Source organism: Sus scrofa, chromosome 4 (genome assembly GCF_054392235.1).
Source record: "Sus scrofa isolate SSC_HxYL_T2T_F1_AM1 chromosome 4, Sscrofa_HxYL_maternal_Yorkshire_Landrace_v2.0, whole genome shotgun sequence".
In the NCBI taxonomy this organism is placed as follows: Eukaryota; Metazoa; Chordata; class Mammalia; order Artiodactyla; family Suidae; genus Sus; species Sus scrofa.
In genome coordinates, this window is record NC_139386.1 from 97,893,131 (window position 1) to 97,921,107 (window position 27,977).

The window sequence follows — 27,977 nt, forward strand, 5'->3', positions numbered from 1 at the left end:
GTACCTTCCGTCTCTATGTGAACCTTGCCCCAAGGAGGAGGGATCGTGCCACCTATCTTGTGGTTCCCGGGCATCACAGTGCCCTACAGCTACCTCTGGTCCACAGACCCTGCCAACTCCCTGCCCCACCCACCCACTCAAGCTGCCCCTCCCTCCCAAGAAAAAGGCCAGGAGTCCAGAAGTCTCTAAGGAGATCTGTGTAGCCCCCGAGCTCTATGCAAAGCTTCCGAACCAGACCCGGCTGATGATAACAACCAGTATAAATTTGAATCATCTTTAGGGACAGGCATTTCACTTTTTCATGTCCAACAACTCTTTCATGTCACCAAACAATCTCCTTGACTTCCCCCGATCTTCAAAGACACCTGAGATCAGCAATACTTTCCATATTTGGGAGCGCACACCCCTATCCCATACAAAATTGCACGTACAATTCCTAGAGTCTTCAATGGGCATGACCCCAGCTTAGATGGTGAGTATGCAGGAAAAAATGCAAAGTAATCATGAGGCAGCTCCTCATGGAGGTTGCTTTACACATGGTAAATACTGAGATCCAGGGACAGGACAACAAATGAGAAGGGTCCAGAACAGAAAAAGGAGGCCTCACTAAAAAGTAGGAACAGGGACAGGGCAGGCAGCGTCTGTCAGACTGAACGTTTTATTTCAACAGACATCCCTGGTTTTAAAAAAAAAAAAGAAAGAAAAAAAAAGATGGAGGGAGGAGTCCAACATTTCATCACACCCAACAGGGAGCAAAACTCCCATCCAAGAACTCAGAGCCCCTTCTGAGGCATCACTTGAGTCTTTGCTAGCTCCGAGACAGAAAGGAGCTGAATTTTCTAACTTTTTTTGTTAAGAAAAAAAATCTATCAAATATGTTCATTCTCGCAGAGGCGAGGGCTGGGTCCTCAGGGAAAGAGATCCTGGGCTTGGAGCAGCTGGGATCCCAGAGATGAAGCTGGAGGCTGGGCCAGCTGGGGTGCAGGAGATCCCGGGGGCGCAGTCAGGTCCAGAGCCCTAGAATCCGTATTTGGCTTGGGTTTGCCGGCGGCTGAGCTTGTTCTCTGACCAGGTGTTCTTCAGTTCCAGCTCCCGCTCCTTAGCCTGTGCAAGAAAGAAGCAGCAGCAAGGGAGAGTCACCCTGGTGTTCTGAGAAACATTTTCCTCTTGCCTCTGCGAGCTTCCCAATTTAAAGTCTTGCTCCCATCACAACAATTATGCGGAAAAAGCAAATCCCTCAAAAGACTTCATTTTCTCTTATTCAAGCAGAAAGGGAAGACCCTGAGAAAGCAAAGGAGCTATTTAAGCAGAATAAAGACTCAAGAATCCTGGTCCTTCATGAGCTAACATTAAAACTGAAATGCTTGGAGTTCCCATCATGGCACAATGGTTAACGAACCCAACTAGCATCCATGAGGACGAGGGTTCGATCCCTCACCTCGCTCAGTGGGTTAAGGATCCGGTGTTGCCATGAACTGTGATGTAGGTCGCAGACATCTGAAAGGAAGACTATCAGCTGCCTTGGATACCTAACCAGCCAGGTGGGAGAGGAAGCTTCAAAGACTTGGACAGGTCAAAACAGGACACCCAACCAACAGCAGCTTAGTCTGGAGCCACAGCTTTGCTGTTGTGTTGATTATAGTGTATGTGGTATACTATAATCTATACTGTATGTGATACCCCAGAAACACACCACTTTAAAGTACAGATATAAGCTGTGAAAAACTGACTGGAAGGTACCAGAGTTTATGCTCCTGGTTCTACGCTGCATTCTGAGAATGTACAAGCAGCACCCTAGAAAAAGGGCTCCTCAACCCACCCCCACAAGTTATCTGATGCCTACTCATTTTCCCTGGAATGGGGTGGGGTATAAGACCTTGGATTTAAAAAAAGACCCTACCCCAAACTCTTTCCCTACAAATAACAAGACAGGAGGAGTTCCCATCGTGGCTCAGTGGTTAACGCATCCAACTAGGAACCATGAGGTTGGGGGTTCGGTCCCTGGCCTTGCTCAGTGGCTTAAGGATCTGGCGTTGCCGTGAGCTGTGGTGTAGGTTGCAGACTTGGCTCGGATCCCGTGTTGCTGTGGCTCTGGCGTAGGCCGGCAGCTACGGCTCCAATTCGACCCCTAGCCTGGGAACCTCCATATGCTGCAGGAGCGGCCCAGGAAATGGCAAAAGGACAAAAAAAAAAAAAAAAAAAAAAAAGAAACAACAAGACAGGACAAGGGTAACAAAGGAATTCCTAAAAGGGAAGGTGAAAATCTAAGAACAATCTAAAAAGCAAGTTTTGCCACTGAAATCACCAACCAACATGTACACTCCCCAGGGAAATGGCCAGGAAGAGTCTTATTCCTGTTTGTACCCTTGACAGCATTTAGTACAGTAGGTCTCAAAAAGATGTTTCACGGAGTTCACGTTGTGGCTCAGCAGTTAACAAACCCAACTAGTATCCATAAGGACACAAGTTCAGATCCCTGGCCTCGCTAAGTGGGTTAAGGATCTGGCGTTGCCGTGAGCTGTGGCGTAGGTCGAAGATGTGGCTCGGATCCTGAGTTGCTGTGGGTGTGGTGTAGGCCGGCAGTTACAGCTCCAATTCCAGCCCTAGTGAACCTCCATATGCTGCAGGTGTGGCCCTAAAAGGCAAAAAAATATATATATATATATGTTTCATGGTTCAATGAATTTTTGAAAGATACCAGGTCCTATAAAATAAATACCAAGACACATTCTAATTCCAAAAGTTTTTTTGTTGTTGTTTTTTGCTTTTTAGGGCCGTATCTTCGGCATATGGAAGTTCCCAGGCTAGGGGTCAAATTGGAGCTGCAGCTGCTCGCCTACACCACAGCCACAATGCGGGATACGAGCTGCATCTGCGACCTACACCATAGTTCGCAGCAAAGCCAGATCCTTAACCCACTGAGCAAGGACAGGGATCGAACCCGTGTCCTCATGGATACTAGTCCAGATCATTACTGCTGAGCCACAATGGGAACCCCCTCCAAAAGATAATTTTAGGTTATCTGTAATTTTGAATTATTTGCAATGATGCTTCCTGTCACAGAAATGGAGAACACAAAACCAGCTCTGGTGGATGTTTTGTTAAAAGCTGGTGAATCAATTTTTCTTTAAATAGCTTTTTTTTTTTGGCTGCACCTGCAGCATGAGAAAGTTCCTGGGCCAGCAATCGAACTCACGCCATAGCTGTAACCAGAACCACAGCAGTGACAGCACCAGATCCTTAACTAAGGAGCCATGAGAGAACTCCTTTAAATAGCTTTTAAAATTACTAGATGGCCTCACTCAGTGGGTTAAGGGTCTGGGGTTGCTGTGAGCTGTGGGGTAGGTCACAGACACAGTTCAATTCAATTCTGAGCTGCTGTAGCTGTGGTGTAGGCTGGTAGCTAGTTGCGTCTCCGATTCAATCGCTGGCCTGGGAACTTCCATATGCCACAGATGAGGTCTTACAAAGCAAAAAAATAAAATAAAATAAAATAAGAAAAAGAGAGAGAAGAATCTGAAGAACCCTGTGATAAACCACTTGACTCCACTATTACATTTATGCCTTGAAGGTCTGTATTTTCACTTGCCGAGTTTCTTTCAAGCACCATTACCTGAGTCTTATCTGAAGGAAGACTGATGCCGAGTAGGAAAATTCTGAAGGACACATCCCCACCTAGTGGCCACATGGAGAACTGGGGAGGGTGCCTGATGGAAACTGGTACCCTGCACAGAGGCTTCTAGCCTGGATCTCAGCCTTCAAATCCCTGAGGATCCTGCCTGGCAGGTCTGGGCCCTCGGCCCTCTCACCTGATGAATCAGGTATGTGATCTGGTGTTTCCGCCGCTGCTGGCCTGTTGGCTGCTCACCTTTCTTCTGCAAGGGAAGAAAACAATCATTAACCCACTGAAAGAAAAGTGGAAGTTTCCCATGGGCCCTGATGGGACAAAGCTGGGTATAGAGCAAACTACACAGCCCAAATCCTAGGGGAAAAAAGTCAGCTTGGAGCTGTTTTTATGTCCATATACTAACAAAACAGTTATTTTTATTAAAGCCATTACGCAAAAATCCCAAGCTCAGAACACTTGCCTAAAATAGCTAGCTAATATCCCCATTAGACTGGAAATACTTTGAGGTCAAGACTGACTTCCATTTCTTTGGTAACCCCACCCCACTCCCAGCACCAAGCTCTTCCCACAATGGACACCTGATACCAGCTTTACTGCCTGCAGCCAGTCCAAAAGAGCCGAAGTGCCAGGGTCCAGGAGACCTTCCCCCCTCCAGACCCGCTCACCACCTACTCTGCCCAACTCCCCTCGAGCCCTCTTCATCTCTGTCCACTTCTCCCCAGTCAGGCCAGATGTCTAGCCTGTTCTCCTACCTACTGCTTACCACGCTCTCTCCCATCAATCACCTTTGGCTGAAACCCCACCTCCCTCACTCCTGGTAAGTGCCAACAAACAACTTCCCTGGAATTAGATTTTCACAATCACGCCACCTCTCTCCAATCTTCCAGCTTTCACCCGTAACTGCACGGAACCCCCTAACCAAACTTTGATGCACATGATTTACTGTCAAAGACTATATCGGTCTGGGCTTTCATCCTGTGGTTTTTCTGTCCTCTGCCAGTGTTGTATCAGACTAGAATCTTCCTTATCAGCCCCACCCAACTGCCAAAACTCCTCTCTGGAGTCTCCTCAGCACTTATGTAATCAATCTGCACCGTAATCATTTACACTCAAGTGTCCTTAAATCTTTTTCCCAACTGTACTGTAAACCCCTCAAGGAAGGAACTGTAGCTTTCTCTTCTTTTAAAAAATCTAGCTCAACACAATGAGATGGTAGGGAAAAAAACCTTAGACCTGGGAAAACAGCAAACTCCAAATCCTTGCTGCTATTTAATGTCATTTAATATGACAGTTAAAGATGACAAGCACAAAACATCCAGCTCCATTCCTGGCCCACAGTGAGCACTAACAACAGCAGCTATTACTATGTGATGATGCTTTTCAACCCACGGTTAGTAGAGCATCCTCTCCTAAGTGGTTTTTTCCAGTAAACAGTGATGGATCTATGCTGATCTAACCACAATCCTTTGCTCTGTCCTGTATGACCGCCAGCATTCAGTTAAAACAAACGGCTGAGGCTCAGATGGCCATCTGTGGCCACAGAACAAAGCAAGGCAAATGGGGGTGGGGGTGGGGGGAGAAGGGAATAAAACACCCAGCCTGGGCCTTGCTGGTGCTGGGCTTGAATCCAGGGCTTCCCCACATTTTCCCCTCCGTGGCAGGCTCATAAATGTCCACATACACTGTACTCAGCTACTAGCCAAAGAGAGGTTGTTCATCACACTGACCAAAGAACACTAGCACAGGGAAGGTGGAGCGTGGGGTGGGAAATGTGAGGAATATAGCATCTGAAAAGACCACAGTTGGCTACAACAAAAAATGGGGAGAAAGGAGAGAGATGCATACTCAGAACCTAGGACCCCAGGACTTCTGAGGCTCTGCTGTGCCCACACCTCACAGATATGCTGAGCCAGGTCCCAACTTCATAGGATGGAGAGAGGGATATGACTGTACGGAAAGGGAAGAGCAGCTACGGCTTCTGTCCACCTATCAGAGATCTTCCCAACTCAGGCTAGGAAACTGTTTCGACCGTTCAGTCTCAGTAACCAGACTCCACCGTCCAGATGGAGAGTCAAGTGCTGCAAAATTCTGGAAGGCAGGAGCTCTACCTGGGAGGCTTGATGTACACTCCAGTCAGTACCAAGAAGAACATTTGCTAAAGGTGCTGGGACAGTAACAATGGGGTGTGGGGTCAGATTTCGCTCCGGGGACTCCCAAGTTGGCCCCCCAGCAGACCTTTCCCACTTACTTTGCTGAATGACTTCATGGTTTTCTCTTCTGTCAACGACTTGGTCATCCACTGCTGGGCCCCACTGAGCTGGTCGTCACCTTTGATCTCCACGAAGTTGATCTCCTCCCTCCCTCGGTTCCTTTTGCCCTGCAGCCGCTTAAACTGGAAAAACGGGGGGGAAATGCAGGAATGGGGGATCTGGGCAGGGGATCAGAAGATGCTGCCAAGGATCCAAAGTTTATGGAATGGTCTGGGGGCTTCCCAATTCCATTACTCCCTCAATTTTCCCTACGCAGTATGTCCTTTCACTGTGCCACCTACCAAGCTCCCCTGATGCCAGGTGAAAGGCGCCTTCTCAAAAGTTCTCCTGGATTCAGGGAAAGGAAGGCCAAAAGGTATTCCCAAACATGAGTGAGTGCAGAACATCACTGGTATGAATTTGTACCAAATTACTGATAAATTGTATCTGCCTAAAAGAACTACATACTATTTTCAAATTAGGAATTAAAGGTTAAAAAGAAATTTTGGATTTCTCCTCTAAAAATGGGTTCTTGTAACATGCCTATTCCTTCCCAAATTGGTTCAGTATCAGCAAATCAGCAGACCTCACACCAAAGCAGACATTAGAGGAGGAGAATGGAGAACTGAAGAGAGAAGAGGGGTCTCAAAAAAAGGCCTGGCAAATTTTCTAGGAGACTGCTTCTCTCTCCTCCTCAAAAAAAATAAAAAATAAAAAAAGTGCAGATCACATCACGAATCACCAGATGTGCCTAGGAAGGAGTATGGGTGACGGGGAATTAAATTCAAGAGCACTCAGAAACCTCCAGTGAAACCCGGGTTGTAGTCTGCGCATGAGCAAGGCCTCCTGGGGTCACTCTACCCACAGGAAGCTGACTTTTGCCACTGGATGGACTCTTTGCTGCCTCCCAGGCTTAGAACAAAAAGCCTCGAGGACATACACAGGGAAGTAGATGAACACACTATCAGACACAAGCAGAAGTCTGAGAAGGATGGACACCTTTCTGTGAAATGGTGAAGGAAAAAGTATTTTTTTTATAAGAACTTGCATGCCAAGAGGTAACATCCCCTATTTCTCCAACAGGCTGTGTCCAATAGGTTGTCCTGCCTACAGATGGCATCCTCTATCTGCTGAACATGACCAGATGGCCACAGGCCACGGGGTTTTCATCATCCCTTGTGCCAAGGTTAGGGAGTAGCTGAGCAGCAGGGAATACAGGGATGAGAAACACGGGGTTATTTACTGTGGCTGCTGTTCCCTTCGCTCCCCAAATCCACTCTACTCTCCCCATCTCCTTTAGTGGGAATGAACCAACATTTTGGCTAGGCATATTACCACCCAACTAAAAGACTACATTTCCTTGCAACTAGATACGGCCATGTGACCAGGTTCTAATCCACAAGCTAACAGAAGAAGTGTTCTGAGGAACCTTGAAAAAAGGGGGGTGACACTCTTTCTCCACTCTGCTGTCTGGTATGCAGTAACGATGGCTGTGGCCTTGGCTACATTCTTATTCCTATCACCGACCATAAGAATAAAGGCCATAAACCCAGGATGGACAAAGTAATGATCAGAAGGAGACTGGATCCCTGACAACTCTGTAGAGCTGCCATGCCAGCCTTGGCCTGACTACCTCTGGCCTTCTTTTATAAAGGAAAAAAAACCCAACTTCCCTTATATAATCTATTATTATTTGAAGTTTTCTCAACTGTATATCGCCAAACCTAATCCTATGAATATAGTTTTTTTTTTAAAGTATTTCCTGGGGTTCCCGTCGTGGCTCAGTGGTTAACAAATCCAACTGGGAACCATGAGGTTTTGGGTTTGATCCCTGGCCTTGCTCAGTGGGTTAAGGATCCTGCGTTGCCATAAGCTGTGGTGTAGGTTGCAGACATGGCTCAGATCCTGAGTTGCTGTGGCTCTGGTGTAGGCTGGAGACTACAGCTCCGATTCAACCCCTAGCCTGGGAACCTCTATATGTTGTGAGTGCGGCCATGGAAAAGACAAAAAAAAAAAAAAAAGGTATTTCCTTAAGCTTCAGATTTGAAATCTGGTGTCCAGGGGTCAGAGATGGTCACTTGAGCTTTGTTAACTTACTGCTTCGTCATCGATGAAGGAGGCATCTGGGGCAATTTCCTGGGGGGGGACCAGAGCCGGGTCCTGTGCGGGATAGTAGCCACCACTGTAATAATCCTGCAGCCAGGGAGGGAAAAACACATATCAAATGAAGGCAGAGTAGAGAGGGAACAAGGTCTACCCAAGAACAGAGAAAACCCTCGTCAAAGAGGCAGTGGTGACACTCACACTACAAGCCCCTCAAATGGACTAGTAAAAGCACGGACTAAGGACCTACCGTACAGGAGTTTCCGTCGTGCCTCAGTGGTTAACGAATCCGACTAGGAACCATGAGGTTGCGGGTTCGATCCCTGACCTCGCTCAGTGGGTTAAGGATCCAGCATTGCCATGAGCTGTGGTGTAGGTCGCAGATGCGGCTCGGATCTGGTATTTGCTGTGGCTGTGGTGCAGGCCGGCGGCTACAGCTCCGATTCGACCCCTAGCCTGGGAACCTCCATGTGCCGCAGGTGTGGCCCTAGAAAAAGACAAAAAGACAAAGAAAAAGGACCTACTGTACAACTTAAGAACAACAGTCTTTTCTGATCTGCACCATCCAGACAGATGGATAGTTTTTAAGAAAGAGCAACAAGGAGTAAGACTGTTTTCTCCTGCTTCAATTTACACCTTGTTCCCTTGGCTCCTTCCCAAGAGTGATTTCCACTCCTTACCTCTACCGTGTCTCAGCCCTGCTCCTGCTCATAAGGCCCTAGTAAGCTCCAGTGTGAGCAGAGTTGAGAGGCTGAGACATGCCATTCTTGCTCCTCATCCTATCTAGGGGCCCTTGATACCGGGGGCTGCCTGTGATAGGCAGGGAAATTGCAGGTGTCTAATAAACATAAACCACTGTGAGGGTAGTAAGGAAATGACACAGCTGGGAGCCAACCAGGTTTGTGTTAGCAGATTCTTAGCTCAGGAGTTGATGATTCCCCTTTAGAGGAGAGCTGTCCAGATGCTGCCATGGACCCCAGAGGAAGAAGGGTGAAGGCAAGGGCAAGGCCCTGCCGTAGCTGAGCCAGGCAACCTCAGGGCTGAGAAACTCTCCCTCGCTGCCCACACTTTTCCAAATTATTCCACCTTGACCCAAAACTCCAAGAAATGCTCCTTTAAGAATATTAATTTTTTTTTTTTTTTTTTCTGGCTGCATTAGTGGCACACACAAGTTCCCAGGCCAGGAATCAAACTCTCACCATAGCAGTGACAAGTGGATCCTTATCTGCTAGGGACCACAAGGGAACTCCCTGAGAACATTCATTTTATAGTGAGCTATATGAAAAATAAAGGTTTAATACTGACTAAATAAAAATAATGCATAAACAGAGTAAAGCATTCTTTTTTTTTTTTTTTTTGCCTTTTCTAGGGCCTCACCAGCGGCATATGGAGGTTCCCAGGCTAGGGGTCCAATCGGAGCTGTAGCCACCACCCTACACCAGAGCCACAGCAGCATGGGATCCGAGCCGTGTCTGTGACCTACACCACAGCTCACGGCAACGCCGGATCCTTAACCCACTGAGCAAGGCCAGGGACCGAACCCACAACCTCATGGTTCCTAGTCGGATTCGTTAACCACTGAGCCACGACAGGAACTCCAGCATTCATTTTTCATTAAAAGAATTGATAACAACATACATTTATATTGCAGGGCACCCTAATATATTTAAAGTGCTTGAATTTGCACAGACTGCCTCGATGATGTTTATAACTGCACACAGAATTCCGATTGCTATTCATTAGCTAGATGTTTTTTCTTAGTTTTTCTTTTCCTGCAAAACAAGTCAAAAAACTTCCTCCTTCCAACAACCTTAAGAGGATATACACTGTCCCTGATCTGCCTATAGGATGCAACAAGGTTTAACAGCAAACAGTTTTCAAAGTCTTTGCTCAGAATAGAGTCTCCTCAAAACCCACCTACCATGGGCACCTAGGCAGACCTGGACTATAGGTAAGATTAACACCAACCATTCAGAGAATCACAACGGTTGAAGGAGACTGAAGTCTTGCAACCATTCCACACTGGCAGGAGAATGTCCTACAGCTGCCCAGCCACAGGACCACAAGCTGCCTCTGCTCAGCCACCACTGCTCCTCTGAGTCCCCGAACTCCTGGGAGCCCTCTCCATCTAAGGAAACTCTAACCACTAGAAAAGCCTTTCTTAAACCTATTTACAACCTGGGCTCATATAGGCTAATTCTCTGAAGCCCAGAGAAATTTAAACAGCTCTTCCAAATAACACTGGAATAAAAAGTTATCATAACCATTTACTGAGCATTTGCTATGTCCCAGGCACCACGCTAAATCAATGTAATTCTCCTAGCAACCCTAGGTTTTTATTCTTTCCCATTTTACAGCTGAGAAATCTGAGAAGCAAGTTAACTCATCTGCCCAGACTCATAAAGTCTGAGATTCAAACTCCAAACCACCCTCAAACCCGTCTTCTACCTCCTCCCAAACTATGACCCCCCAGCATCTCCTCTCCAGGCGCTTGTCTTAGTGCTTTCAACTTCCCAGGTCTTAGCCGAGGCCTCTCACTATTCTCCTCATTCCCTTTTGCATTCGGCTCTCCAGATTCCGTCCTTTCCCCTCAGTCCCTCTTCTCCCTTTCTGTCTGTGTTCTCAGCACACCTCATCTCCAGAACTCTTTTCTTGGACTCACTGCCACCTAGGAGTCTATGCCACAGTTCACTTGTGCTCCTCACCCACATCTGCAGAGGCCACCTGGGATCTCTAAGACTAGAGACCACTCTTCTTCCACCTTATCAGCTTCTACAATGAGATTTTGTTTTCAGAATAAAAGGGCCCATTATGTGGTTCTACCTGCTAAGACTTCAAGACTTCGGCAATTTCAATTTTTTTAAGTATTTTTTAGCCTGCCCATGGCACGTGGAAGTTCCTGGGCTAGGGACTGAACTCATGCCACAGCAGCAACCCAAGCCACTGCAGTGACAACCTGCTGTGCCGCAAGGGAACTCCAAGACTTGGGCAATTTTAAATTGATATGGTTCAATAGTAGTCTGTTTTGAGGCCTGATAGGTATAGGAAAACCAAGACACCAGAAGATTCATTAATTCAGCCAAAGTGATGTCACAGAGGATGTATCACTGGCTCAAAGCTCTCCCCTAATTTTTGCCATATTCCAACATTCCGGCCCTGTCCTCCATGCCTCCTACCCACCTGATAATAAGCACCAGCGGCATTGGCATCGCCATATGTGGAAAACTGATTGTAGCTGTAGTCGTCCCCAGGCTTGGGCATCCAAGGGGCCCCACTTGAACCTGCTGCCATCTTGAATTCTAGGGGGGCATTGGCTGCATCGTCCTGGAAGGCCGGCTCTGGTTCCGTGCCTGGAGGCAGCTCCTCAGGGACAGTGGGAATGGGATAAGGGTATGGCTCAACTCCAGGTGGCTCGGCCTTCTCCGGGAGGGAGAAAAAGTTCTCAGGAGCTACTTCCTCATCACTGTCGTCCTCCTCCTGTGTGATCTGCTTTGTCACCTGCAGGGCAGCACTCTTGGCGGCAGCCTTGATGGCAGAGGGCGATGGAGTGGTGGTTGTGGTGCCCACAACAGGGGCAAGAGAGGAGGGCTTGGTCTTAGAAGCCTGTCTGGAAGGCTTAGTGTCAGAAGAGCCATCCGAGGGTTTCCGGGAGAAGGCATGGGGCAGGAGCAACCTGTTAGTCTCTTTCACAGTCAGGTTTTTAGGTTGGGGAAGCAAGGCAGACAAACCAGTCCCCTCACTGGATCCCTGGTGAGTCCAGGTTTGAGTAAGGAAGGAAGAAAGATGACAAGAGAACTGTTATGATACGTACTACTAAGAACAAGCAGCACAGATATGTGCTCTAGTCTAAAATCTTACCAACCCTGTTTCTCTCTTACCTCCACCCACTAAGGTCATCCGAACTGGGCTTGACCCCTCCCACCTCAGGCCCTCCTGCAGTCTGCTTCTCCCAAGGTAAGATGTCATCCCCGGTTGTCCTCGTCCATCTCAACCCAGATCCTCCGCCCTCTGCCACAAAGCCTTCTCTGTTTCATTTCGGTTTTTTGTTTTTTGGTTTTTTTTGCAAATATGATGTATTCAGCAAATACATCATCATCCTTCTTCCCCAAAGACCAGGGCTCTCTCCAGCTCATCACTGAACCTCTCTATGTCTTAAAAGTTCCTCTTAACATGGGAACCCTCTGCTTCCTTTGGACTGCTACTCAAAGTCAAGAGCAAAGCTCCGTCCAAAAAAGACATGCATACATACCACCAAAAAAATCTCTTCTCCTGCCCAAGGAAAGCCATACAGACGTGATATATTCAGCTTATTTATGTCAGAATCAAGCATTAGCAATTTGTAAGCTAACTGGTTCAGCCATCCAGGATTCCTATTACTCATAAGAATTTCTCAGATTCTGCTTTCTGTATGCTACACAGCCAGCTTGGCTGACTGTATGGCTGAGGGAGGTGTCAGTTTGAAAAAGGAGAACAGAATAAGATCACTGTGTCACTGTCCTGGAGGACCCATGCACTTCAGCCCTCTCAGCCAAAAATGCCCAGAATGTGTAAAATAAGACTTTTGAATCAAGCAGGCCAGGCAGAACTGTTCAACCAGAAAATGGGCTCCTTTCCCTGCTGTCTGTGTTCATAGATTGGGGTCATTCCCAATCTAGACTCCAAATGCCTAGGCTCAAAAAAAAAAAAAAAAAAAAAAAAAAATAGACTGAGGTGCTGCGTGGAGCACATTCTGCGAAATGTCCAACTTCTCAGATGACATCTGGGATCATGGCTACATCCCGTTGCAGGGCTGGGTCCACATTCTGCTTTAACAGCTCGGGGTTTCTCTATGCACTCATCTAGAAGACTGCTCTTTCCTGGTGTGCCTCCTGAGCCAGTGTCCTCCCATCTCTTTAGCTTCCAGGAAGCCATTCTGGTAAGAGGAGAACAACTGGCCTCATTCAGTCTCAGCATGTCAGTTTCTTCCATGATTCCTCCTTTATCACCCACAACAAGCAAAGACACAATATTACTATCAGTGATCTTTCTAACTTCCACATGACTGTGTCCTTCTAAGACCTCCCAGTGGTGGAAGTGACACCTTAACAAAATCAGGGGAAGAAGCAACTTCAGCATCACACACGTGAAGCATAAGACAACCACCTTATAAAGGCACAACCGCGTTTGCTTTTGCTCTCCCTGAGACATATCACCAACATGCGGTCAGAGAGCATAAAAATCACCGAGTTCAGAGCACAACAGGAAGAAATTCCTGGGGGCACGAAGGCAGGGGGACAAAAGGAAATGGAAAATAGCAGCAAGCTTATCTCCTGGCACTGTCTGGTTGAGGACTTCTGGCCTTGATGACAGAGCAGCAGCCAAATGCAGCAGGTAAGAGTTTAGACTCTCCAGTCAGACTGCCGCAGTGCGAATCCCAGCTCTCTCCCCACTCTGACTTGAGGCAAGTTCCTTAAGCTCTCATTTTCCTGATAGGTAACATGCAGATGATAACACTGTGACTTAGGCCCTACCAGAGGAAACACTGGTAGAGCACTAAGAAGCGCCTGCGTAAGTGCTATTTAAGTGTTTCTTTTCCAGATTAAAAAAGGAGACTGGGAGAAGATGGAAAATTTTTAAATTCAGATGTTCCTTAAGATCATTTTGACCAATCCATTTATTCTACTGTTCCTAATTAATCCCTTTAGCTAAAATGTAATGGATCAAATTGAGTTCCCATTCATCTCCCTACCACACCTGTCCTCTAAGAGAGGCAAGGCCAGCATGCGACAGCTGGGGAACAGTGAGGACAGGGTAGAGAAGCACAAGGTCTGATGTTATCAGGTTTGACCCCTATTGTTACTACCCAAATACCTGCATTTGCTCTAAGCCTGACTTGGAAACTGCTGGGCACTGTAAACCCCATCTTTTCGGAGGCAATATGGGAAGAAATGGCTTCTATTATGTCACAAAGCTTACCTGAAGGACAGTTTTCTTCTTTGTGGGTTCATCTTCCTCGGAATCTGACTACGAGAAAAAGAAACGGAATAAGGCCTCACTGCTTAAGGACAATGGGGGAAGCACTCACATTAAACGAAGCACAAACAAAGGACTAGAGGACAACAGCCATAACCTGCTCTGTACGCCCATCGCTCTATGAGAGGTCCACCTCCCAGGACCAGCAGAGCTTCCTTCCTGAGCTCAAACAGCTTCAGAGAATGAGGTATGTATGCACAGACCTCCCCGGGTCACTCATTACCAGACCCCCAGACCTGATGCAGAGCCTTCTTGGTATCAATTTCTAGGCTTTTAAATTAAAACTACTTCCTCCCATTCAGTCTTGGGTGGAAAGAAAATGCTATACCCATTCTTCTTCCTATAAATCTGTCCACTAGAAGATGAATGGCATTTGGCCCACAATCTCACCCAATCTCGGCTTCACTTCTAAAACCACTTATATAGACTACATAACCACAGGGCTAGGGAACTCCGGTGGGATTAAGTGGTGTGTTAACTACTCTTCTATGAGGCTTTAAAGGTCAAAGCCATTGGAGAAATCCATTCCCTCTCCAAGTATGATCTATTGTCTGCCAGACAGAGTTGTTTGTGTCCAGGAAGAAGGCAAGCAAATGATGACTGTGAGAATTTGGGGCAGGACAGGAGGTCATCTGTGTTATCCCTCTGACTCATCAGGATTGTTTCTGCTACAAGCCCTCACACTGAAAAATACCTAAACTTTCAGCTCAATACTAGCTCCTCAGCACCTTAAACCATCAGAAAGATGCAAGGCATATGAATAGCAAGGTTTTTTAATTTTAAAAGATTATTATCGCCAAATCTTGATTTGGGGCATCTGTAAATAAAGATGATTAGAAGGAATCTAAACTAAGACCCTGTTCATCTCCAAGAGTCTTTGGAACTCAAAAAACTGACCCTTATATCTCACAAGTTCCTTTTTTGGATTCATCTGCTACAAGGACCTTTTGATCATCATTACTCAGAACCTACTCTATGCAAGACGCTGTGCCAGGTACTGTAGACAAAGCTTCCCCAGTGGTATGCTATGGCTGAGTTCTAAGCACTACGATGATATTGAGCCTCTCAGCCCACAGGCCATCAGGCAGGACCTGGAGCAGGTAGAGTCCTGGCTCACTGGTTTCCAGAGGCACATTTCCAAGATTTTCTTGTGCGCCATGACATGAAAAAAAAGGTCCTCCCCTCAAGAAACGTATAGTCCAGTACGAAGAATGACAAGTACCCAAATAATTGTAGTAAAGGCAGTAAAAGATAAGGGCCTCAAATGTGGTTCCAACATCCCATCAAAGAACTGGCTGGTCCTCCTTTTGTGCTTTCTTTCACGTAAGTCCCCCACCTTATCATTCCCTCTCCGTACCTGGATCACCGCCACCTCTCACTCTCCTGTCAGTCTATAATCTGTCCTTCCCGATTCAAAACTCCTGGGGTCTTCCTGAATAATCTCACCTTGCTCTTTTTCACTGCGTCCCTACATTACTCATTGGCTGGGGGTGGCATCATGCTAACACTGCTTCATTTGTGTTTACACTGTAAATGTTACAGTTTTCATGTGTGTATTCCCGCCTTTACTCTGTCAACAAAGGCTCTCTCTTACAGTTGAAGACTACCTCACAGTAGTCAGTACACAATGATTTTAATTACTAACTGCTGCCAAATACAGTATTAAAACAATCTCTAGGGAGTTCCTGTTGTGGCTCAGTGGTAACGAACCCAACTAATATCCATGAGGATGCAGGTTTGATCCCTGGCCTTGCTCAGGGGGTTAAGGATCTGGCATTGCGTTGAGCTGTGGTGTAGATTGCAGATGTGGCTCAGAACTGGTGTTACTGTGGCTGTAGCATAGGCTGGCAGCTGTAGCTCTGATTCAACCCCTAGCCTGAGAACCTTCATATGCCATGGGTGTGGCCTTAAAAAAGACATAAATAAATAAATAAATAAAGAAAACAACCTCTTAAACTTTCCATTGTGGCACAGTAGGCTAAGGACCCAACAGGGTCTCTGTGAGGATGTGGGCTCAATTCCTGGCCTCACTCAGTGGATTTAGCATCTGGTGTTGCTATGGCTGTAGTGTATGCTGCAGTTGCAGCTCTAATACAACCCCTAGCCTGGGAACTTCCATATGCCATGGGTGCAGCCATACACATAAGTAAATAGATAAAACAATCTCTAAGGGGGAGGTTCCCCTGGTGGCTCCACAGGTTAAGGATCTGGTGTTGTCACTGCTGTGGCTTACGTTACTGCTGTGCAGGTTCAATCCCCAGCCTGGGAACTTCTGCATGCCAAAGGTATGGCCAAAAAAACAAAAAACCTCTAAGAGAAATCTGTCTTGGCGTTTAAATGTGGGGCAAAGAGAAAGGGCAGTAAAGAAAAGGCCAGTCATCTGCTGAGTACTCACTATATGTCAGGCAATTTACTTGCAATTTTCTATTCAATCTTGACAATAAAATTTCAAGGTAGGCATTATTATCTCAACTTTAAGAGTAAGGAAAGTAAGGCTCAGAGAGGTCAAACAATGGCTACTATATGGCAGGACCAGGACCTGAATCCAAATCAGTTCAGGCTCCTGTGCTTCTGCAGTGACATCCTGTTGACCTGTATGTATGTGTCCAGGTCTGAGATCCAAGTTGACCAGATGCCACTAGATCCCATATGACACAGCCAGAAGAGCATGAGGTGCAAAAGCAGAAATACAGTTTGGGGAGTTCCTACTGTGGTTCAGCAGGTTAAGAAGCCAATGTGTTCTCTGTGAGGATGTAGGTTCAATCCCTGGCCTCAATCAGTGGGTTGAAGATCTAGTGTTGCCACAAGCTGCGGCATAGGTCACAGATACAGCTCGGATCTGGTGGGGTTGTGGCTGTGGCGTAGGCCCGAGGCTGCAGCTCCAATTCAACCCCTGGCCCAGGAACTTCCACATGCTCCAGATGCAGCTGTAAAAAGAAAAAAAAGGGAGTTCCCGTCGTGGCACAGTGGTTGATGAATCTGGCTGGGAACCATGAGGTTGCGGGTTCAGTCCCTGCCCTTGCTCAGTGGGTTAATGATCCCGCGTTGCTGTGGCTCTGGTGTAGGCCGGTGGCTACAGCTCCGATTCGACCCCTAGCCTGGGAACCTCCATATGCCGCGGGAGCGGCCCAAAGAAATAGCAAAAAGACCAAAAAAATAAATAAATAAATAAAAGATAGTTTTAAAAAAAAAAAGAGAGAGAAATACAGATTTGGGAGTTCCCTTACGGTTCAGTGGGTTAAGGATCCAACAATGTCACTGCTGCAGGCTGGGTTGCTGCTGTGGTATAGGTTCTGTCCCGGGCCTGGGAACTTCCACATGCCTCAAGCGTGCCTGGAGAAAAAAAGGAAATACAGATGTGCATCTCAGCATTGCCACTCATTGGCTAGGAGATCCCAAAAAAGTCATTTAAGCCCCCAAGCCTCAGTTAGAAGTAGTATTTGGAGTTTCTCACTGTGGCTCAGTGGTTAATGAACCCAATTAGTATCCATGAGGACCTGGGTTCGATTCCTGGTCTTGCTCAGTGGTTAAAAATCCAGCAGTGCCATGAAGTGTGGTGTAGGTCGCAGTGAGTTAAGGATCCAGCGCTGCCCCCAGCGGTGGCTTAGGTCTGCCTCGGCTCATATCCTGAATTGCTATGGCTATGGTGTAGGCCAGCAGTTGCAGCTCTATTCAACCCCTATCCTGGGAATGTCCATATGCCGTGGGTATGGCCCTAGAAAGCAAAAATAAATAAATACTACATGAACTACTATCCATGAAAATGTATATGAACTAAAATTCTTCACAGAAATGAAGGGTTATTATTCTCTCTGGTCTGTCAAGATGTCAAAGTGAAAAAGTCTTAAGCCCCAAACACCCAAGCATTTTTGACCCTCTCTCCTGGTTCCAAACTCCCACTGCCTCAGGGGCTACTGACCATTTCCCTGCCTTTTGACGTGGAAGACTTCTCCTTTCCAGCAAACCACACGGAACCACCTCACTACAGGGTATATAAGGTCTTCATGAAGCCCCAGGCACATTAAACTTTAACATCTCAGCCAATACATCCAATGAAACAATCTGAAAATAAAATGTTATCAAGTTTAAGAAGTCACATTTATAAACCTGTACAAGCACATTTCTATTTTTCAGATCCTGTGACAAACAAAAGTGGCTACTCTGCAAATGTAGGCAAACTGTCCTACAGCTAATAGAATTGAAGGCCAGATCCGCTATGGGAAGAAAATTCAATTTTTCTTTAAATGTCAGATTGTTTCCATTATACTGTCAACCTAAGTTTAAAGTTTTAAAGCCACACACACACACCCATACAAATACACACAAACTGTACAAGATTTTAGGAATGAATACCTTATTATTTCTGGATTTAGAGGACGGCTTTGGCTACTCACAATCATCTTTCTCTCTTGGAACATCTTATACTAATCTACTGAACCCCCATTTCATGATGTGCACTAAATAAGCCAGATTTTTTTTTTTTCGTCTTTTTGTCATTTTAGGCATGTGGAGGTTCCCAGGCTAGGGGGCGAATCAGAGCTGCAGCTGCCAGCCTACACCACAGCCACAGCCACAGCCACATCAGATCCGAGCCGTGTCTGCGACCTACACCACAGCTCATGGCAATGCCGCATCCTTAACCCACTGAGCAAGGCCAGGGATCAAACCCACATCCTCATGGATACTAGTCAGTTTCGTTAAACCAGTGAGCCACGATGGGAACTCCAAGCCAGACTTTCTAAAACATGACACTAAGACCCTCAAAAATGCGCTGAGCCCCTAAACCCCTGTTAAGTCATGACTACTCATCTTTGAGGGAGGGGCAGAAATAAACATTTACCTCTTAAAGCTGACAAACTGGGCTCGGAGACATTCAGTAATCTACCCTGGGCCACAGAGAAAGTCCAGGGGCACTGGGAGGGTGGAGAAAGAGAATGAGAAACACCTCGTGCCCCTTGAACTCACTTTAGCCACCTAAAGAGGGTGGAACACAGACCTCACTGGTTTACTGTGAAAAGAGTTCTAGGTGCCACTCAAAGCACTTCTGGACATGTGGGGGCCTGAAGAAAAACTAACAGGAAACAGGAGTTCCTGTCGTGGCGCAGTGGTTAACGAATCCGACTAGGAACCATGAGGTTGCGGGTTCCCTGCCCCTGCTCAGTGGGTTAACGATCCGGCGTTGCCATGAGCTGTGGTGTAGGTTGCAGACGCGGCTCGGATCCCGTGTTGCTGTGGCTCTGGCGTAGGCCAGTGGCTACAGCTCCGATTCGACCCCTAGCCTGGGAACCTCCATATGCCGCGGGAGCGGCCCAAAGAAATAGCAAAAAGACCAAAAAAAAAAAAAATAATAATAATAATAATAACAGGAAACAGGGGAAAGCTCAGCAAGGAATCATCTAAATACCTCATACACAAAAATGTGACATTCTAAATTGTGGTTTAGAGTATCAAAAAGGAGGAGATGAGTAATCCAAATGCTAAAAGATGTGCCATATATCCTCTGGTCACAGGGTGGTGGTAGGGAGAGTGGCTTGGGGGACAGAGCTGTCTCAGAGCATTTGAAAGGCAAATCAATTCAGCTTCTATCAAGAACCAGCTGGAGGCTTAGCCTAAGCACAGCATTTTAGACACAAGGAGAACTTCCTTGATAAAGAGAGGTACAGATGTACATTGGGGTTTTTTTTTTCCCTTGTCATGGTAAAATGTCTATAACATAAAATTTACCATTTTAACCAAAGTGTACAATTCAACGGCATTAGGTACATTCACAGAACTGTATAACCATCACCACTATCCATTTCCAGAACTTGTTCTTCCTCCAAACTGAAACTCTCTACCTATTAATAATTCCCCAGTCCCCAGGCACCTCTACTCGCCTTTCTTGTCTATCTCTGAATTTGCCTATTCTAGGCACCCCCATATAAACAGAATCATACAACCCGTCCTTTTGTGTCTAGCTTATTTTACTCAGCATGATGTCTGCAAAGTCCATTCACATTGTAGCATATACCAGAAATGCACTTCTTTTTAAAGGCTGAATAATATTTCATTGTATGCATATACCACACTTTGTTATTCATCTGCTGATGGACACTTGGGTTGCTGCCACCTTTTGGCTACAATGTATGACTAGTGCTACTATGAATACTGGCAAACAAGTAACTGTTTGAGTCCTTTTTTTTTTTGGTCTTTTTAGGGCTGCAGCCACAGCATATGGAGGTTCCCAGGCTAAGGGTCAAATTGGAGCTGTAGCCACCGGCCTACACCAAAGCCCTAGCAACGAGGGATCCAAGCTGCATCTGAGATCTACACCACTGCTCACACCAACACTGGATCCTTAACCCACTGAGTGAGGCCAGGGATTGAACCCACAACCTCGTGGTTACTAGCTGGATTCGTTTCCACTGCTCCGCAACAGGAACTCCTGAGTTCCTATTTTCAATTCCTTTCACCTAGGAGTGAAATTGCTGGATCATATGGTAATTCTAATTAACTTTTTGAGGACCTGCCAAACTGTTTCCCACAGAAGTCTATTAAATGGAGGCTGGGGAGCCAAGTCCTAGAGAGAGCTAAAGACTAGCGGAATGGCAACCTGAGAGTGGGTCTGTGCCCGGTCTGTGCCCGGAGAAGGGTGATGCTAGAGACACGGGAGGACCCAGGGTGGGCCAGAAAAGGCATTTTTGGGTTTTGCAGGTACAAACTGGTTATGTCTCTTAAGAAGAAAAGTACTGTATTTCTTCTTGGCCTCACAAGAGCCTGAGCCTCAATGGGCACCACTGTCCTCTCTGTTCCAGCTGCCAAGAGTGACAAGACACACACACCCTGAGACTGCTGAGCAAGAACGGAAACAGACATTTTCCATTAAGCCAGGCCCAGTGGGATCTGCTAATCTATCAGAGTCTCATTCCCCATGGCAGCCTCCCTCTTATCTCCCCAGGCTCTGGTTCTGACAGACTCCCTCTCCAAAAAGCAATCACTAGTTGCCAGGGCCAGGAGCCAAGGAGGAAATCAGGGCCCAGGCACACAAGCCCCCCCTCCCTTAGGCTCCAAACTCCAATCACTTCCACACTTCACTTTGCTATTATCCCAATTAGCTGGATTTATCAACTTTTTGTACCCTTTGGTCTCAAATATCTTCTGACAGCTGCCCTTCAGTTAGGACATCATTCTCTCTCCTACTTTTGCCCCTCCTTGTGTCACGTTCATGTTTGTTGTTGCCCAATCTTTTCAGTGAGCACGCTAACAGAACCGAACACACCTGGGTACAAATATGACTTCTGCTACTTCCAAACTGTGTGACTTTAGGCAAATCAGCTCTGTTCTCTAAATTCCTATTTCCTCACCTGTCAACTAAAGAGGATACTTAGCTTACAGAGTCACTAAAGTGCCTAGTACAGATGTTGCTGCACTTCTTCCCTTTCCATCTAGGGCTAAGTCTTGGCTAAATCTGCCACAGTGAACTCTTAATTACTTGGTTATTAAGAAATGACTAAAATTAGTAAAATCTCAATCTCATAGCCTCAAAGTTCCCACTACCTGGAGAAACAATCTGAAAATATGGGTAATACTAATCCAGATAACTCTACTAAAATTTCTTTGTCTTTTTGCCATTTCTTGGGCCGCTCCCGAGGCATATGGAGGTTCCCAGGCTAGGGGTCGAATCGGAGCTGCAGCCACCAGCCTGCGCCACAGCCACAGCAATGTGGGATCCGAGCTGCGTCTGCAACCTAGACCACAGCTCACAGCAACACTGGATCCTTAACCCACCGAGCAAGGCCAGGGATGGAACCCGCAACCACTGAGCCACGATGGGAACTCCTAAAATTTCTTTTTTTTTTTTTTTTTTTTTTTTTTTGTCTTTTTACGGCCATCCCCTCGGCATATGGAAGTTCCCAAGCTAGGGGTCTAATTGGAGCTGTAGCTAAAGGCCTATACTATAGCCACAGCAATGTGGGATCTGAGCTGCATCTGCGACCTAACCCACAGTTCACAGCAACGCTGGATCCCTTAACCTACTGAGTAAGGCCAGGGATCGAACCATGTCCTCATGAATACTAGTCGGGTTTGTTACTGCTGAGCCACAACAGGAACTCCAATGTTAAAATTTCTATTTCTGTTGGCAGGCACATTTACATGACAGAAAACTCTTACAGAAAACTTAATTCTTCTAATTTTGCTTTTTTTTTTTTTTTTTGGTATCCTAATCTTAGAAGTCTGCATCCCTTGAGCTGGCAAAATCAACAATTAACCACTGTTTGGAGATAGCATGGGTCAGAAAAAGAAGAGTAAGAAGGGAAAAGGAGGGCTATGTCACCATTTTATGGGTCATCCCTAATTCCTCACATAAGTCAAAAGCTGACTAAATTTCTCTTTTCATTTTACAGTCATATCTGTTTCCAGGCCAGGGATCAAACCCACATCCTCAAAGACAACATCAGGTCCTTAACCCGATGAACCACAACAGGAACTCCACAAGCTGACTAAATCTGATTTGCAGCAAATTCCTAGACAGAGAATTCGGTTCTACCCTGTACCCTGACTGCAGCTGGTTGATGAGTTTACACAAATCAAACGAATCATATTCTCTCTCCTGGAAAACCAGAACTAAGACTAAGATTGTAGTTCAATTTGAGCCAATCACTAAAAGGAAGGAACTAAAAACCCAAGAGGCATGGGTGGCCATCTTTCACCTGCAACAAAAGTTAAGAAGTGGGAATTCCTGCTGTGGCTCAGAGGGTTAAGAATCCAACATAGTGTCCATGAGGATGTGGGCTTGATCCCTGACCTCACTCAGTGGGTTAAGGATCCGGCGCTGCTGCAGGCTGCAGTGTAGGTCACAGATGCAGCTCTGATCCAGTGTTGCCGTGGCTGTGGCTGTAGCCAGCAGCTGCAGCTCCGATTCAACCCCTCGCCTGGGAAATTCCATATGCCACAGGTGTGACAGTTAAAAAAAAAAAAAAAAAAAAGAAGTGGAAACTGGTCTGCAGACAAAGAAGAATGAATCAAATGTGCAGAGAGAACCTGTGTGGATCCCGAACAGACCTCCTAATCCCAGGTCCTTTCCAAGGTAATTTCGTATATTTATGATGCATTGGGGGGGGGCTCTTTTTAGGGTCCCACCAACGGTATGTGGAAATTCCCAGGCTAGGAGCTGAATTGGAGCTGCAGCTGCCAGCCGTGGCCACAGTCATGCTAGATCCGAGCTGCAACCGTGACCTACGCCATAGTGTGCAACACCTGATCCTTAACCCACTGAGCAAGGCCAGGGACCAGACGTATATCTTCACGGATACTAGCTGGGTGTCTTTTTGTGGGTTTTTTTGGTCTTTTTCTAGGGCCCCTCCCATGGCACATGGAGATTCTCAGGCTAGGGGTCCAATCAGAGCTGTAGCCACCAGCCTACGCCAGAGCCACAGCAACGTGGGATCCGAGCCGAGTCTGTGACCTACACCACAGCTCACGGCAACACCGGATCCTTAACCCACTGAGCAAGGCCGGGGATCGAACCCGCAACCTCATGGTTCCTAGTCGGATTCGTTAACCACTGCGCCACGATGGGAACTCCTAGCTGGGTTCTTAACCCGCAGAGCCACAAGAGGAACTCCTGTGATGCATTTCCACTCAAGCTAGCTTAGAGCAGTTTCTGATACCTACAACCAATTAAATCAAATACTCCCCAGTCTGCTCTGCCTCCATATTCCCTAAATAAATGGCACCACTACCCTCCCAGCTGCATGAGTCCAAAGGGAGGGGGTCAGCCTTGACTCCTCTCCATCACCCACGACATCCAGACATCCAACCAATCAATTCCCTGGTCTTATCACTTCTACCTCCCCAGTAGAACCTCAGTTCTCTCCATCCCCCTCTACTCCGTTATCCAGGGTGCCATCTTCTCACTGTCTCCACCAGTCTTGCTCCCTCCAGGTCTTTTACCATCCAGTGATCAGAGAATTCATGCTCACACTATAAGGGCTCCTCATGGCCCCGGAATTAAGTACAAAGGCCCTGGCATGGTACTCCACGCCCATTATCATCTGGCCTCAGCCTCTTTCTCTCCAGCCTCATCTTTCACGACCCCGCCCACCCAAGAGCTCCAGCCACGATGCCTTACTACTTACTTAAGCCCCCGCAACCCAAAGCATTTTCATTCTCTGTCACCTCTGGGCTTTTGCACATTCTGTTCCCTCTGCCTCGTGTGTTCCTCTCCACCGCCCCTTTCTCTGACTACCTCTTGCTCATCTATCTTAACTCTGTTTAGACCTTATCTCTTCCAGGAAGCCCCCCCAATCTCTAGAGCGGATTAGGGCCCCAAAGAAATGCTCCCATGGGAGTTCCCGTCGTGGCGCAGTGGTTAAGGAATCCGACTAGGAACCATGAAGTTGTAGGTTCGATCCCTGGCCTTGCTCAGTGCTTTAAGGATACGGTGTTGCCGTGAGCTATGGTGTAGGTCGCAGACATAGCTCGGATACCGTGTGGCTGTGGTGTAGGCCGGCGGCTACAGCTCTGATTAGACCCCTAGCCTTGGAACCTCCATATGCTGAGGGAGTGGCCCTAGAAAAGGCAAAAAGACAAAAAGAAAAAAAAAAAAGAAGAAAAGAAAAGAAATGCTCCCATGGCACCAACTCTAACATGGTTCTTCTCTGACTTGACCTAAGTTCTATTTCCTCGTCTGTCTCTTTCAATACACTATAAGCTTCTTTTGTGAGGGTCTGTCATATTAACTACTCTACTCTTAGTTCCTGGCACAGAAAAGCAGCTCAATAGTGAATGAATGCAAGAATAAGTGTTCAGAGTTAATTACCTCTACTTTAGCACCAAACTCCAAAGGGAAATTATTTAAAGCTAATTCATTCCCTCTAAGCGCCAGACACAGAACTTAAAACCAGGTTTTAGAACCACAACTATTTCAAAGGCAAAAGTCACCTTTGCCTAATCATCTTGAAAGCTTAGGTTGCCTTTTCCAGGAATTAAATGTTCAGAGAATAAAATACAAATTTGAACAAAACAAAAACGGGAAATTAAACTAGTTAAGGCCTAGGATTTGGCTTTATTTTAATTAATTATCCATGTCATTGTTCACCTCGGGAATTTAGCGAGTTATACTTACAAAGGAGGTATAGTCAGAAGTCCTCAGAGTTTTCTGCCACTTTAGCCAGCCTTAATGGAAGATTCTAGAGCTTCTACCAGCAACTTTTTCTTTTTTTTGGTCTTTTGAGCACCTCACTGAGGCATATGGAGGTTCCCAGTAGGGGTCTAATCACAGCTGTAGCTGCCAGCCTACGTCACAGCCACAGCAACACTAGATCCAAGCTGCAAACTACACCACAGCTCACGGCAACACCGGATCCTTAACCCACTGAACGAGGCCTGAGATCGAACCCGCAACCCTCATGGTTCCTTGTCAGATTCATTTCCACTGTGCCATGATGGGAACTCCTACCGGCAACTTTTTCTAATGCTACCTTCGCAGACATAGAAATGAGCCTTTTGACTGTCCCTGTGGAGGCAGGCAGGCTGGCTCAAAATGCCATCTTCACCCATATATCACAGTTAGGCTGAGAGAAAATCTGGGGAGAATACTGTAAAAAGAGAATGCCCCCAAATGAACCTATTTTCCTCTTATTCAGGGAATTTCCTTTGCTCTAGATTAAGTCAAGGCCAAAATAAGTTTCAGTGGAGCAAGAGAAGTCTTTTTGGTGAGAAAGAAGGGGGAAATAATCTGGGGGGAAAAAAAAAGTTTGGAATAAGGTAGTGAGGTAGATTCTGGAACCTCCTTCTATGAAAAATCCATATTCATTTGAGTTCATTCGTTCAGAAAATACTAAGGTAGGACTCGGTATTTGCCAAGCACTGTTTTAACCACTGGGCACACAACAGTGAGTAAAAGCTCTGCCTTCACGGAGTTTGTATATGAGCAGAAACAGAGGCAATAAAATGCATTTTGTTTTTATATTTTATAGTGTAGTATTTCATAGTGTAGTATAGTATTTCATAGCACAGTATAGTACAGTATTTTATAGTATGTTAGATAACGGCAGTGAAGTATTTCAGATGGTGGTGCCAGGGAGAAAAATAAAGCCAAGTGGAGTGGGAGGAGTGGGGGACAGGAAGTTGCAATTTTAAATAGGTTGGCTAGGACGTCCTCATTGAGAACAAAGTCTTTTAAGCCAAAATTTGAAAGAGGTGAGGGAGGGGACATTAGCACGTCTATGGGGAGAAGCCAAAGGACCCACAAGTGCAAGGAACAGAAAGAGCCCCCAGGCAGAGTTGGAAGTCTGAAGAAAAGCCAGAGCTACAGTCAGCTTCTCTCAGGAGGATTACCAAAGGGGAGCCAGGGATTGACCAATTAACCTTCCAGAACCGAGAAAGGAAAGAACTCCGGAGAACTCTAAAACAGGACCTGCCCCTAAGCTGTCTCCTTTATCCCCAAAGCACTCACTCCAAGGAAGGCCTTCGAACTGTCCGCTCCAACATTCAGAAAACAACATAAGTTTAGTCGCCTATTCTAGGATCCAAGGGTCCTAAGTCACCTAGGCTTGACAAATACCTCAATGGCGAAACTGAGGCAGAGGTCTGGAGTCCAGGCAGACTCAGCTCCTAAACTTCACTCTGCCCTTTACCAGGTAACAGCTCGCACGCTGGACACCTGTTTCTCATCTGTAACTATTAGGACATCATCTCCCACAGTTCTGTAATAATCCAAGGAAAGGGTCAATGCCTGGCAAATGATCTGTACTCAAAAAAATATTCAGTTTCTTCCCTGCCCCCCTCAAAAACAGAATCCAAGATCCCAAGCCTTCTCCTTCAGACCCCGATGCTTTTAAGTTCAGAGGCAAAGGAAAAGGTTAGTCCTAAATGTTCAGCAAGGGTTCGGGAATCCTGTCTCCTGTCACCTCTTCAAGTGCCAGGTTTTATGCTGTCCTCAGTATAAGAGGGAAAGGAAAAACAAAAAACCAAAAAACCTGGCCCGCGGTGAAGATGCAACAAGGGAGAGTGGACCTAAGTGTCGCTAGGCCTGGGCCTGTCAGTGCCAGGTGATGGTTTATGGCCCTTCTGCAGGCGAGTCTAGCAGGAGAAACCCGCGTGGACCAATACCCTAACTCCCCGAAAGTTGACAAACTTCGGCTCCCATTAATCGCACTGTACCAGGAATCCAGCGGCCTAGAATCAATGGTTGCATTTATAGGACGGAGTCCCAGAATCCCCACGAATCCATCCTACAGCTTAGCCCATGCCCAAATCCAATGGACAGTTTGGGGGTGCCCTTCCCGGATACTCACATCCCCCTTATGCAGCTCCGGCGCCGCAATCTTCACCGGCTCTGTCCGCTTCTTTGGCTTGGGAAGCCCCAGGGGGGACCCGGCGCCGCCGATGGGGGGGGGAAGACTGAGGCCAGGGCCTCTGGGCGAGGGCAGCCCCAATCCTAACCCCTCCCCAACTCCCGCCGCCTCAGCCGGGCTCACGCCTGGAGGTGGGGGGAAGCCTCCCAGGCCGAAGGGCAAGGGGGGAGGAGGCTGGAGCCGGGGGTCTCCGGTGGGTGGGGGCAGCAACAGCGGCGGGGGAAAGGCTGGGGCCAGCATCTGGGGGGGCGGAGGCAGCAAAGCCGGACCCTTGGGTGCGGGGAGAGAAGCGAACAAGCCCCCTAAAGTGGGCCCAGGTGTAGGGGCCGCCGCCTCCTCTTCCTCCGGCTCCGGCTCAGCCTCATCCGGCTCACTCTCATCGCTGCTGGCGTAAGCAACCAGCGACATGGCGCCGCCCGCCTTTGGGGCGCCCTTGCCGGCAATCAAGGCCTACTTGAGACCGGGGATGCCCAGAGGCCTAGTGGGCCCCGCCACTTGGCGGGGCAGGAAACTAAAAAGCCCGCCTTCCCCGTACTCTAGGACTATCCGTGGCAGAAGCCCATGCCCACAGTTGATTTCCACCGAATAAGGCTTCCCTCTTCACTTAAGCTCCTAGTCCCGGGCAACTACACACAGCTAATGGCC

General features: G+C 47.0%; 1 protein-coding gene and 1 long non-coding RNA gene across 6 annotated transcripts; one reads left to right on the forward strand and one right to left on the reverse strand.

The window, feature by feature from the left end:
- Positions 1-642: 642 nt before the first annotated feature.
- Positions 643-27,977, reverse strand: PRCC (proline rich mitotic checkpoint control factor). Of its 3 annotated transcripts, none has more exons than XM_085021282.1 (8): positions 27,273-27,977; positions 17,912-18,054; positions 13,936-13,983; positions 11,161-11,727; positions 7,975-8,070; positions 5,877-6,020; positions 3,810-3,875; positions 643-1,104 (listed from the first exon to the last, which is right to left on the reverse strand). In XM_085021282.1, exons 2-8 carry the CDS (start codon positions 17,912-17,914, stop codon positions 1,018-1,020), a joined length of 1,011 nt encoding a protein of 336 aa, XP_084877408.1. In that variant the 5' UTR covers positions 17,915-18,054; positions 27,273-27,977; the 3' UTR covers positions 643-1,017. The 3 variants fall into 3 exon arrangements, with proteins under 3 accessions (XP_084877408.1, XP_084877409.1, XP_001924378.1); XM_085021283.1 differs by having other exon boundaries at positions 25,100-27,977; XM_001924343.7 differs by lacking the exon at positions 17,912-18,054.
- LOC146404049 (uncharacterized) lies at positions 21,817-27,413 on the forward strand. 3 transcript variants are annotated; one of them, XR_014843131.1, is made up of 3 exons: positions 21,817-22,878; positions 23,180-23,365; positions 24,535-27,413. It is a non-coding gene; the product is annotated as an uncharacterized LOC146404049 (long non-coding RNA). The 3 variants fall into 3 exon arrangements; XR_014843130.1 differs by having other exon boundaries at positions 21,823-22,884; positions 23,180-23,379; positions 24,972-27,413; XR_014843132.1 differs by having other exon boundaries at positions 21,823-22,884.

Coding starts and splice junctions, on each gene's coding strand:
- PRCC (XM_001924343.7), bottom strand. CDS start 27,740: ATGTCGCTGGTTGCTTACGCCAGCAGCGATGAGAGTGAGCCGGATGAG. Junction 11,728..13,935: donor AGAAGAAAACTGTCCTTCAG/GTAAGCTTTGTG, acceptor TGGACTCACCAG/GGATCCAGTGAGGGGACTGG. Junction 8,071..11,160: donor CCGCTGGTGCTTATTATCAG/GTGGGTAGGAGG, acceptor CCCTGGCTGCAG/GATTATTACAGTGGTGGCTA.